This window comes from Mus caroli, unplaced genomic scaffold, assembly GCF_978045245.1.
Source record: "Mus caroli unplaced genomic scaffold, Mus_caroli_1 scaffold_4, whole genome shotgun sequence".
NCBI classification, from domain to species: Eukaryota; Metazoa; Chordata; class Mammalia; order Rodentia; family Muridae; genus Mus; species Mus caroli.
The window spans coordinates 117,101,247-117,114,312 of record NW_028227259.1 but is presented as its reverse complement, the minus strand read 5'-3'; the positions used below and the strand labels follow the sequence as shown (position 1 = coordinate 117,114,312).

Below are 13,066 nucleotides of genomic sequence, written 5' to 3'. Positions count from 1 at the left end.
CAAGGTCACTCACATTGCACCTTTGCCGCAGTCTTTAGAACCTGCCACCGTATTGACTGATCTCCCTGCTGCTGTAATGGAATGCTGGAGAGAACCAGATGAAGCAGGAAAGGGTTCAGCTCACAGTTTGAGGGTGTTGTCCAGCATGGTGGGGACTACGTGGTCTCGGGAGGCTTCTGGGTGTGTTTGCAGGAACACGAAGCCACTTGCTCACATCTGGATGGATCAGGAAGCATTGGTGGGTCTCCCTGGCCTCTAGGTCCCAGCTCCTCCAAATTTCTCTGCAACCTGCGTCATCAGCCTATGAGGGGCATGTCCAGGGAGTCACAGCCATTCCCCTGTTCCAGAAGCAGTCCTCTGCTTCACTTGCTCCTTTGGGTCTGTGTGACTAGGTGCATAGCAAGAGAGGGGGAGGCTTTGTGTTGTATGTGCATGCATGGTTCTGTGTATAGCTTGAAGGTTGTGCTGGCTAGTTCTAAGTCAACTAGATACAAGCTAGACAGGAAATTCACTGAGAAGATGCCTCCAGAAATTCACTGAGAAGATGCCTCCAGACATTTCATTAATTAGTGATTGATGGGGGAGGGCCCAGCCCATTGTGGGTGGAGCCATCCCTGGGCTGGTGGTCCTGGGTTCTATAAGAAAGCAGGCTGAGCAAGCCATGAGGCACAAGCCAGTAAACAACATCCCTCCATGGCCTCTCCATTAGCTCCTGCCTCCTGGTTCCTGCTCTGTGTGTGTTCCTGTCCTGACTTCCTTCAGTGATTAGTTAAGCTTTCTATAGCTGTGAAGAGACACCTCAGGACCCAGGCTACTCTTAATAAGGAGAGCATTTAATTGGGACTGGCTTATAGGTTCAGATGTTCAGTCCATTATCGTCATGGCGGGAAGCAGGGCAGGGTGCAGGCAGACATGGTGCTGGAGAAGGATCTGAGAGTTCTACGTCTGGCTCAGCAGGCAGCAGGAAGAGAGAGAGACACTGAGCCTGGCTTGAGCTTCTGAAACCTCAAAGCCCACTTCCAGTGACACACTTCATCCAACAAGGCCACACCTCCTAATAGTGCCACTCCCTAAGCATTCAAATATGAGACTACGGGAGGGGGGGTGTTATTCTTATTCAAACCACCACAACTATGATATGGAAGTGTGAACCAAGCCAACCCTCCTCAACTTGTTTTTGGCCATGCTGTTTATTGTGGCAATAGTAACTCTGGCCAGGGTTAAAGTGTGTCGTGGCCAGGAAGGCATGGTGGCAGAGAGAGGTTTGTGGGTGTGGCTGCCAGCGCTTGAGGATGCTTGCTCAGCAAGTGAGGCTCCCAGCCACCCACTTCCTCCAGCTAGGTCCCATGTCCAGGACGTTTCCCCGGCTTCCCCAATCAGGGACTCAAGCTGGGGCACAGTAAACTCTGGAGCACGTGGAGGGCTGTGTGCACCTGAGCCCTGACAGCTACTTTTTATCTTACAGTATCCGGAGTGTGATGCAGAGGTATCTGGCAGAGAGAAACGAAATAACCTTTGACAAGATTTTCAATCAGAAAATCGGTGAGTCCTCCTCCTCCTCCTCCTCCTCCTTCTTCATCTGGAACTGTCGTGGCAGCACCTGCCCCTGGCTGCTGTCTGTCTGTCTGTCTGTCTGCAGCCATCCCATGAGTTTGAGGTGGCTTCTCATTGTGGATTTTATTTCTCTTTTCCTCACAGTTAATGATATTGAGGGTGTTTGCGTAATTAACCATTTCTAGATGGTGGTTGGAGAAACGTATATTTCGCATCCTCCATGTTTGAGAATGTTCTCCTGTAGTCAATCCCTTCCTTTCCATTTTATTGGTGGCATTTCAACCCAAGAGCTTTTTAATACTAATACACTCTAGAAAAATGTACAGCACATTTTTCTCTGTAATCCTAGCTTGGGGTCACATTTAAGATATTTTGTGCCCAATAAGTTCATAACAATTTTCTTTTAAAAGTTTCAGCTTTTTGTCTTATATTTAGTATCTGGCCATATTAGGTGAGTTTTTTTTAAATCTATAGTATTCAGGTCTAAATTAGTGGGGTTGTTTTATTTGTATAAACTATTTTACATTTATCTATGTATTTGTGTGCTGGGGGGGGGCACACATGCATTCCAAGAATCACGTGAGAGGTCAAAGAGCAACTTCCTAGAGTCTGTTCTCTCTTGCCTCCATGTGGGCTCTGGGATTGAACTCAGTCTGTTGGGCTTGGCTGAAATCACCTTTTACCAGCTGAGCCATCTCACCTGCCCCTTCCCCTCTTCTATGCATGACAGTGTCTTTTCCTCATTGAATTGTCTTTGATCATCTTTGCTGAGAGTTAACTGATAGTAGAATTGGCTTAGTTGGGCCTCTGGTGTTGTCTGTCTGCTCCTGTGTCTGCTTAGGCCAAAGACTTCAGAGGAACGTTTGGAACTGAGAAATAAAAGCCCCCACCACGTTCTGTATGTTTGCTCTAAGGTTCTTTGGAGTTGCTCGGGACCCTTTGTATTTCTGTGTGAGGTTTAATCTTTTAGCAGTCGCTTTCCAGTTTCTGTGATAGTGAGTCTTGCATCTGTGCTGCTGGGAGCCACCGTTTGATGCTGTTGGTGAACGGCCTCTGCCGCTTCAGGGGCTCAGGCACGGCTGCCAGCCTTTTCCAGTCTTCAGTGAGTTTATTCCTAAGTGAGGAGGCCCTGTCTGTGGTCTGGAGCTGGACTTTGTTTTCTTGGTTTCACTTTTGATTGCTCGTGACTGGGATGTGGAAATAACGGTGTCCTGGAGTCTGCACTAGGTTATTAGTTCTGGCAGTGTGTGTGTGTGTGTGTGTGTGTGTGTGTGCATACTTGTGGTTGGGTGTGGTCTGTATGTGTGTTTGTATACCTGTGTGTATGTTTCTCTCTGTGTGTGTGCCTATATGTGGCTGTTCACTCCCCTCTGTGTGTATGTGTTGGTATGTCTGTGGCACAGTTGTGGTCTCTATGTGTGTGTATGCATCTGTTTGCATGTGTGTGTTCACCTGTGTATGTGCTCTTGTGTATGTATGTGTGTGTCTGTGTCTGTGTGTGGCTATTTGCTCTCCTCTGTGTTCATGTCTGTTAGTGTGTTAGTGTGGCATAGTTGTGGTATGTATGTGTGTGTATGCACCTGTGTGCATGCTCTTGAGTATGTGTGTGTGCCTGTGTCTGGCTGTTCACTCTCCTCTGTGTGTGAATGTGTATATGCCTGTGGGCAGGTGGGTGAGGTTTGTATGTGCACCTGTGTACATGTTTCCGTGTGTACCTGTGTGTGCGCACCTGTGTGTGTGTACATCTCTGTGTGTGCACCTGTATGCATGTCTGTGAGTGTGTGCCTGTATGTAGCTGTTCATTCTTCTCGTGTGTGTGTGTGTATCTGTGTAATAGCATATCTGTGGTACAGTCGAGGTATGCATGTGTGTGCTTATAAGTGTGTGTGTACATGTGCAAGCCTTAGGCTAGTCTACATCCTGCCTGAGTAATCGGTTTTACGTTTTTCATCTAATTTTTTGTCTGTATTGATTTCATTTTTTATGTTAATTCTTAATTTTAATGTTTCTCTCAACTGTTTGTAGCAGCATGATTTAAAATAGTTTATCTATAAAGAATACACAGATTGCATTTGAGATTTGGAGGTCCTGGCATAAGAATTAGGCTTGCCACAAGGTTAGAGAACAATTGCCTGTGTTTCCTGACAAAACAACAACAAAAGAACATGTGAGCAAAACAGAGGCCTCAGTCTCAAGACATCCTTTTGAAAAAGAGGGCATTGCTGAGAGCTCCCTGCAGAGACAGATTCATCTGGGCTTTATTGTAGTAAGTGTGATGGCCACACAGAACTGCCGGCATGCTAGAAGCTATAGGTAACACCAAATAAGACATTCTAGGGACTGCCAGTGGGGCTCAGTGGGTAACACACTTGCCTCTAAGGTACGAAGCCCTGAGTTTGATCCCCAGCTCTATACAAACTGGGCGTGGTGGCTCACACCTGTTGTCTCATTGTAACCCTAGCTCTGGGGAGGTGGCAGAACAGAAGGTGAAGGATAGCCTTGGCTACACAGTGAGCTTGGGGCTAGCTTGGGCTACATGAACATCCTGTCTACAAACAAACAAAGAGACCGGCTTAGGATTCCTTGTTGTCGATCTCAATGGGCAAAGCTGCCAAGCTGTTTCACAGTTCATACGGCGATTATTTGCAGCAAAATAGATGTGTAGAGTCTGTTGGCATTTATAGCTGAGCAGCCTCTGACGGGGGCAACTGAGCATTCTGCATGTGGTCCTAGAGTGGGCTCTGTATCTGTGACATCCTGCTTTCCCATTCCCCCTGTTTTGACCCTCTTCTGCTGGTCCCCTCCCCATGCCATTGGCACAGTGTCCTCCAGCCTAGAGTCACCTTCCACCACCAGAGAGGAGAGACTAGGGTCCTGCTTTGATTCATGGACAAGGACTCTGGCTTTGTTTGGCTTCCCCTGCGGGAGGGGAGAGTTAATGATCCCTCTGAGTTTCCCTGAAGTCAGGATGGACACTGAGCTAAGCGTTGCTAATTGGATTTTCAATGAAAAGGGCTTCAGGGCAGCAGGGGTGAGCCCTGGGGCACTGGACTGGTTAGTCACAGACGCCTTAGCTTTCAGTTTGGATAAAGAAGCCATGCAGGCGGCAACAGAAAGAGGGAGAAGAGGCATAGGTTAGGCGCTGGCAAGGTGGTCTTGGCAGCCACTCTGTCAACCTGGGGTCAGATAGGAAACTTTTGTGAGCCCCACCCCACAGCCTCTGCACACCTGGGAAACTGTGGACTGATCAGCGGTCGAGGTGCAAGTCTATGGAAGGCTGTAATCACCTCACACGAAAACTCATGGTCTCCTTGTTAAGCTGTCACTCAAATTCTACAAGTGGGCATAATTGTCACTGCCCAGAGGAAGGCTGGGGAAAGGCCCAATTTACTGAGAGTCATGAATCTGCTACGCTGTGCCTCCTTGTCCCTGACCTTTGACCCATGACTCACAGGCTGGCAGACTTTCCTCTCCTAGGAGCATCTTGGTTTAGGCTCAGGCTACAGTGGCATGCTCACCCCTCCACTGCTGGCTCCATTTGTGGCTTACTCCCCAGGGAGTCGTGCTTTTTAATGTGACATTGTCCCTCCGCCACTGAGTTAACCTCAGCCACCATCTCCTCTCTCCATATACAGCCAAACTAGCAAACAATGCATACAGCCATACATCCGGAGGGCTGAGGCTGAGGCTCATTTGGTAGACTGTGTGCCTTCAATGCACAAACCCCTGTATGAACCCCCAAACACACACACGGAGCCATAGGAACATGCAAGGCATGCAAACATACACTCAGTATCAGTAATGCATAGACATGTATAGGCAACTGTGTACACACGTGCCAAGCACACACAGCATATCTCCATGTGGAGGCTATGCACAGCACTCATGGGTGACCTGTACACATGGCACACACACGTGTATTCAGCATAGTGTACACGCACAGGTACATGTGAACGCATACACTCACACCTCTGGTTCCTTGCTCTGCTTCCTGTGGGTGTCAATGACTCTACTTGACCCCAATCACTTGGGACCTAACAATCTGGCAGGTGATTGACAGATTGCTACCCTGCCAATGGTTATACTTCTCCATGCCTACTGTAGCCTCCATCACGATTCCTCTCCAGGATGTTTCAGGGCCTCTTTAACTGGGGGTTCTACTCTTTTCTTCCCTTCCTAACTGACAAGACAAATGACATCACATTGGGCTCCTTCTGTGACCCTGAGCTGGCAGAGATCTCCCGCAATCTGTGACTCGGGCCAGCAAAAGAGGCTCTGTGATTTTGTTCTCTTCCATCTCACAGTTCACCTCTGCCCCCTCCAAATTCTTCCCTTCCTTTCTCCTGCCACCCAAGGAATGTCCCCAGCTCACAACCTCATGCCTGGGTTTACAAACAGTTCCCGACCACCACAGCAGCTTCGATGCCTGAGTGCCCAGTCAGCTGCAGCCCGGGAACATGCCTGGGAAAAAAATCACACCTGTGCTAGGTGCTGCCAACTTTTCCTAATCCTCATTCCACACTGGAAATGACGAGAGGTTGGGAGGATGGGATGAGGATGGGATGATGATAGGAAGACAGGAGGGTGGTAGAACAACGGGAGCACAGAAGGATGGGAGGGTGGATGGGAGGATGATAAGAGGATTGGAGAATGATGGGAGCACAAGAGAATGGGAGCACAAGAGGATGGGAGGGTGGATGGGAGGATGGGATGATGGGAGAATGATGTAGGTTGGGATGATGGGAGAATGGATGAGAGGACAGGGTGGTGATGAGAAGATGAGAGGGTGGCAGCTGTGTACAGAAAGATCCTCACTGTACAGAACACATTCAGGAGAGGGTGACAGCAGAGCAGCCTTCAACCACGCCATTCTGTAGAAAGTGACGTCAACACAGGGAAGAGGCGCACAGGGCTGGCATGCTGACTTGGCACCAGACAGCAGTTTTTAACTTATTTCTACTCCTGACCCATCTCAAGATATTTCTGTCCTCTCTTCCCACAGGGCAGGGACTTGACTGAAGCCCAAGCCCCCATCCGATTGATTTAGGATGCAAACCTCTATTTAATGAATAATTTGGGGGTTTCAGGCTGCCCTCTTTTTCTCTGGTTTCAGAAGATGGCAAGTGTGTGGGTGCATGGGTCCTGGTTCCGCACAAGTGGGACATCTCATACCATGGCCATGGGCACCTCAGGACTGGGTGCCTGGGTTTTTCCTGCATAGGAGGGACAATGCCTTGGACAAACAATCAGTTCACTGCAGTGTCCACAGCTCTTCCTTTCTGAAGCCTCCATTGGCACTTTTGACACTGTAGCGAATGTAGTTTGCTCTTGTGTGTGTGTTGTGTGTATTGTGTGTTCGCGTGCATGCATGCACGTGATTTTCTTTGGGATCAGTGGTGAAGGAATTGAATTCCCAAATGTGGAATTTCAGCTTAGCTCAGGGCTGAGTGTTCAGGAGGTGTCTTGGCTCAAATATCTTCAGCTCTGGACTTGCAAGCTGAATCTTCATATCTTATTAAAAAAAAACCAAACACAATTGCCCACTTTATTAAAATTATCCCCCACAGGCCTTTTGGCAGTTGGATGCCTCCAGCAAACGAGATACTGTCCAGCTGATAAATATCAAATGTGGGTTTCCTGCAAATGGGTCTCTCGATTGCTGGATGTGGCAGCTCTAATGGCACGTTGGAGACCCTGCGGTGTGGCAGTGTGGTGGTTGGTGTGGCAGATCAGGCCTTCCACCCTCCAATTCCCTACAGGGACTTGCTCTTCTGAGCTGAAGTCACAGTTCAATCTCAGTGGAAAGTCCTGCGTCAGATCCTTCACTGTTCTCTCTGTGGCCTGTGCACATGTCCAGGCCTGACTGGCATGTCCCTTTCCCTAGAATCCTTCATGGCTGTTCATGGCCACACTGATTTTTCCATAGCTCTGACTTGGGTCAGCCCTAACCAGGGGACAAAGAGGAGAAGAAGGGCGAGCCCCTGTCCTCACATGAATATCACCTGGTGATAGGCAAAGGGAAGCAAATTGGCGGGGGGGGGGGGGGCGGCGGGCTGCTTACCAAAAATGAGGTGTGGCGACTCCCTAAACATGGCCCTAGCTGTCAGCTCCAAAGCCTGTGACATGTGGTCTAGTGTGGTCTCCTTAGCACTTCAGGAATGTGGGAAGGAGCAGAGATAGACCACAAACATCAACCACAGTGAGCCAGGACTCACACAATAATCCCCTCTGTCATGGTAACCTCACGTGACAGACCACTATGCTGCTGTGGGACTCCCTGAGGGCTCCCCGGTCATATGTGCAATGTGACACACGCGTGGGACACTCACATAGCTCTCCATAGCTGGCATAAAGACTCCTAACTCTGTGTGGTGGTGCATGCCCACAGTCCCTGCACTCGGCAAGGGGAAGCAGAAAGATACGAAGACAGCCCGGATCTTTGTTCCTTTCCCTGTGGCTGTGATAAAAACACTTTGACAGAAGCACTCTGGGGAGGAATGATTTGCTCAAGGCTCAGTCCATCCTGGCGCAGAACTCAGGGCAGCAGAAGCCTGAAGCAGCCAATCACATCACATCATCAAACAGGAAGTAGCCAGTGGTGACGGCAGTCTGCTTCTTCACTTGCAGAGCCCAGGACACCAGCCAGGGAATGCCGCCGCCCACAGTGGATGGGCCTTCCTGCCTTGGATAACTCAAACAAGAGAACCTCTCGCAGGCATGTCCGGAGGCTTGTCTCCTTGGTGACTCCAGACCCTGAGACCTTGTCTTGGGAAGGTTAGGACGCCAGTGCAGGGGGATTAGAAGCAATTGATGGCTTCTTGGTCAGTCAGGGTGAAACTATCCTTCTTGAGGCAAAGCAGGTGTGCGCTGTGGGGAAATCTGTGTTTTCTAATGTTTCCAGCAGCATCCGTGGCATCTGGAAATCATCAGGATGTCAGGTGTGATGCTTTGTATATGCTTCTCCCAAGGAGTGGCACGATTTGAAGGTGTGGCTTTGTTGGAGTAGGTGTGGCCTTGTTGGAGTAGGTGTGGTCTTGTTGGAGTAGGTGTGGCCTTGCTGGAGGAGGTGTGGCCTTGTTGGAGGAGGTGTGTCACCGTGGGTGTGGGCTTTAATACCCTCACCCTAGCTGCCAGTCTTCTGCAAGCAGCCTTCAGTTGAAGATGTAGAACTCTTAGCTCCTCCTGAGCCATGCCTGCCTGGATGCTGCCTTGATGATAATGGACTGAACCTCTGAACCTGTAAGCCAGCCCCCATTAAATGTTGTCCTTACAATGTTGACTTGGTCATGGTGTCTGTTCACAGCAGTAAAAATGTAACTAAGACATCAGGTATGGTCTGGGTGGCTGGGGGAGGACTGTTGGGAAAAGATACCAGAGAGCAGAGGGGCTGCAGCCTCCCAGGATGCCAGAAGGAGGCTGTGTGAGCCCTTAGCACTCCTTCCCCAGGCAGTCTGCCCCTGTGTTCAAGGCAGGGGCTGGCTCTCTGTAGTCAGTGCATGACAGCTCCTGAGGGCTCCCCGGTCATATGTGCAATGTGACACACACGTGGGACACAGGATTCTTTGACTGTCAGGAAATATGTTTGGGATGTAGTGTCCCTGGGAAGATGTTCCCATGGGACTCAGAGTCAGTACGGAGCACAGAGGGGACACACTGTCCTCACTGGCTGATCTTGGCTACCTGTGTTGAGGCTGGACCTGCTGGGTGTCTGTGGTCTGTGACACCCTCCTGCCTGACATCTGCAGATGTCAGTGAGGGTGGATGCTTCTACACGGGCCTTTGGGTAATGTTTGTCTAGTGGTTTAATTTGAGTATTTCTAGTTCTTCATAAATTATTTGAAGTCTGTTTGTCAGCGTTCGTGCTATAGAAGAATATCATGGTTAGTTTTCCATCAGCTTGGCACAAGCTAGGGTCATTTGGAGAGAGGGAACATCAATTGAGAAAACTATTTCATGAGGTTGTCTCAAGGCAACAACTCTGCAGGGCATTTTCTTAATAAATCATTGATGGGGAGGGTTCTGCCCACTGTGGAGGGGACCAGCCCATTGTGGGCAGGGCCATCCCTGGGCTGGTGGTCTTAAGTTCTATAAGAAAGCAGGCTGAACAAGCCATGGGAGCAAGTCAGTAAGCAGCACCCATCCATGGCCTCTGCATCAGCTCCTGCCTCCAGGTTCCTGCCCTGCTTGAGTTCCCATCCTGGCTTCCTTCTGTGATGGACTGTGATCTAGAAGTGTGAGCCAAAATCAGCCATTGGTTATGGCATTTCCCACAGTAGCAGAAACCCTAAGACAAGGAGCCTGGGACTGGGAGCTGTAAAGACAGGATTGTAACCCGGAGGGAGCCCGCCCTGGTCTGTGGCTGGAGACTGTCATTGTGTGACAAGACCACTTTATAAAGCTGGAAGGAGTCCAGCTACTGGCAGGGCTGGGTGCGATCCCTGTGGCAGCGTTCTGGAATTCTCCTGTTTTATTTTCCTTTGTCTTGGCATCCAGTCCAGGGCATTCCACGGATTATTCTTCAGCCATGTGCACAGCCATTTGCCCTCATGTTCACAATAGTCACATCATTTGAAAAATAAACCATCTCACCAACTCCCCTAAGAGCATCCTGGGTTTCCTGGGAAATGCCGGGGCCCTAGATTTCAACTAATGTAGCCTGACCACCCCAAGTTGAGCACTTTTCTTGTAATTCCAAATCGGCAGTGCCCTTCCTGTGGCTTCTTCCAGTGAAGGTTTAAGTCCGAGTGCAAAAGCTCCGACCACCGTGCACAATTATGCGGTAATTTAAAAGGTTTACCGAGGGGGCTAGCCTCTACTGTTGTCTGCCCTCTTTGCCATAAATGTTAGAGTGAGATCACACTGAGTCAAAGGCAGGCTTAATCGTTGCTGCCCAAGAACATGACGCTGCTCTTCGCCAATTTGTGATCTCTTGATCTTATTCCTTGGTGTCTTGTAACGTTTAGCTTAGGAGTCGTACACCTATCTGGCTAGATTCGTCCTTAATGTTGCACCCTTGGGTGTTACGATGAACAGGCACTGCTGGGTATGTTCTCATGTGCCGTGTGCTGAAGGCCGACATGAACTTCTTTGGTTAGCTCATCGTGGAACAGGGAAATATTTTATTTTATCGTGGGTCAGTTTCTAGACAGACAGCGCTCTTTGAAGACAGTGTTTTAGTTCCATCTGCAGCTTCTCTGCTAACCTTTGATGGTTTTATAACCAGGGCCATTTGTTACTGCACACAGCGTGATGATGGCGGGTGCTCACTGTCTACCCTTTGGATAATTTTATTTTTATTCTGGGACCGTCCAGTTTCTGGTGTCTCTTGTCTGGGGGCTCCAAGCTCGAGGTGTCTCCCTAGTCTCTGGTTTGCTTTTGTTTCCTTGTCCTCTGGTCTTTACACCATGGCTCTTGGTTACACTGATGTCCGACCACCCATCCCATAATGTCCGACCACCCATCCCATAATGGGGATTGTTCAATTAAGTTTGCTGTGTTTAGGTAAAAACAAAATGGAATCCAAGAGCCAAAAACTTCTGGAAATTGGTCCAAGACCCTTTTCTTTTAAAAGTTGCATTATTGGTGTATGTGTGCATGTGTATTATGTATGTGTGTGTTTGTGTATATGTATGTGTGTGTTTGTGTATGTGTGTCTATGCTGTATATGTGTGTGTTTGTGTATATATGTGTTTGTGTATATGTATTTGTGTATATCTATCTGAATGTGTGTATGTGTTTGTATGTATGTGTGTGTTTGTATATGTTTGTGTGTATGTGTGTGTTTGTGTGTGTGTTCATGTGTGTGTCTGTGTGTGTATGAAAGTGCATCTGTAGAGGTCAGAGGAAAATTGTGGGAGTCACTTTTCTCCTCCCACATGGGTCCTCGGGACCAGACTCATATTGTCAGGCTTGGTGGCAAGCTCCTTTGCCCACTGAGCCCTCTCATCTGCCCAAAGTCTTTTTTGTTTTTTGTTTTTGTTTGTTTTTTTTTTAACTTTAACTATATACAGATGCTAGAGGCACACGATATTGGTTTTGTGAGCTTGTTCACCTCATTGAAGCAGGCTCAATACACATGCAATGTTTCAGGGTAATTCACATGATCTGTTCGTTCATGATACTGGCATAGAGAAATTTGTGTTGAGCCACTTGACGAGATGGCAGGGCAGAGTGTGAGGGGACAGGCTCGCTCAGTCATTCCTGAAGATGCTGGAGAGAAATGTGGAAGGTGGAAACAGCCATCCAAAGGCGTTTTAGAGAGCTCTTGGAGCATGTGATCTTGGCTGGCTGTGTGGCCGCTCCTTCCCCCCTCTCGACATCAGGTTAATTGCAGTGGATCTAAAATACACTCCCAGTAAATTGTATTAGCATTTACATTTTTTTTTCCTGTGTGTTAGCTCAAGGATATAATGTACTCAAAGTGTGTTTTTTCTTTAATGCCAAACTCAACAATCACAAGTGGTTAGGTAATTGCTAATTATAAAAGCACACACATTGGAAATCCTCAACAATATCAGGTATTCCTGTTATGGCCACATAAAATTATTTTTAATTGTTAAAGGTGAGGATTTGTTAATAGCTCCTTCTGTAAGTTATATAACTTTAAATTACTTTTTATTTTACCTCTGTGTTTGGTGTTCGTTTTACTTCAGACCTAGCCTCACACTGTAGCCCAGATTAGCCTGGAATCTACTTTGTAGCTCAGGCTGGTCCAGCATTTTAACAGTCCTCCTACCTCAGTCTCTTGGGTGTTGGATTGTAGGTGGGCACCACTTGGCTCTATATTGTCTTTTTTAAAAAAATATAACTTTGTATTTTTTGTCATTTTTTTAAGTGTCCTTATCCCTGAGGACAGGTTAAGGAGCCTCACCCTAGAAGCTCCATGCACTCTGTTCTCTTCATGTTCTCTTGTAGGTTTTGTTTTGATTTGATTTTGTGCGTGTATGCATCAGATATGCCATGGCCCTCAGACATTGTGAATGAGTCTGTGTGCCTAAGAGCAGTGTTTCTTTCTGATCTGGGCACAGTACAGTGCTGGGGAATTCACAGATGAAGTGCTCCACAGTCCACACCCACCAGGGAAGTCAACACTGATGTGCTCATGGCTCGCATCCAAGCCAACACCTTTGCCTCAGTGTCCTCCCTTGTCCATTACCATCCTCTTTCTGGGTGAGCCTTCCACTTTTTCAGGGTTTATAGGCGTTTTCATTTTGGAGGTGCATCAGATGACTGCACACACATACACACATATACACACATACACGCATACACACATATATATACACACACACACATATATATACATACACAAACATATATAATATACCCATATACACACATACACCCATATACACACATACACACATATACATCCATATACACACATACACAAATATACACACATACACACATATACACAATATACACATATACATACATACACATACATAAACATATACAATATACACATATACACACATATATACACATATACTCATTTATATACACATAC

At 47.8% G+C, this 13,066-nt stretch overlaps 1 protein-coding gene across 2 annotated transcripts in view; it reads left to right on the top strand.

Moving 5' to 3' along the window:
• Nucleotides 1-13,066, top strand: part of Grk3 (G protein-coupled receptor kinase 3) — a 108,558-nt gene that overhangs the window by 29,185 nt on the left and 66,307 nt on the right. For both annotated transcript variants that reach the window (XR_015046981.1, XM_021163545.3), the window contains exon 2: nucleotides 1,466-1,542. Coding sequence is in view for 1 of the 2 variants with exons in the window: in XM_021163545.3 (XP_021019204.1) it covers nucleotides 1,466-1,542 (77 nt within the window). In the remaining variant the exon portion in view is untranslated. The remainder of the gene's footprint in view (nucleotides 1-1,465; nucleotides 1,543-13,066) is intronic.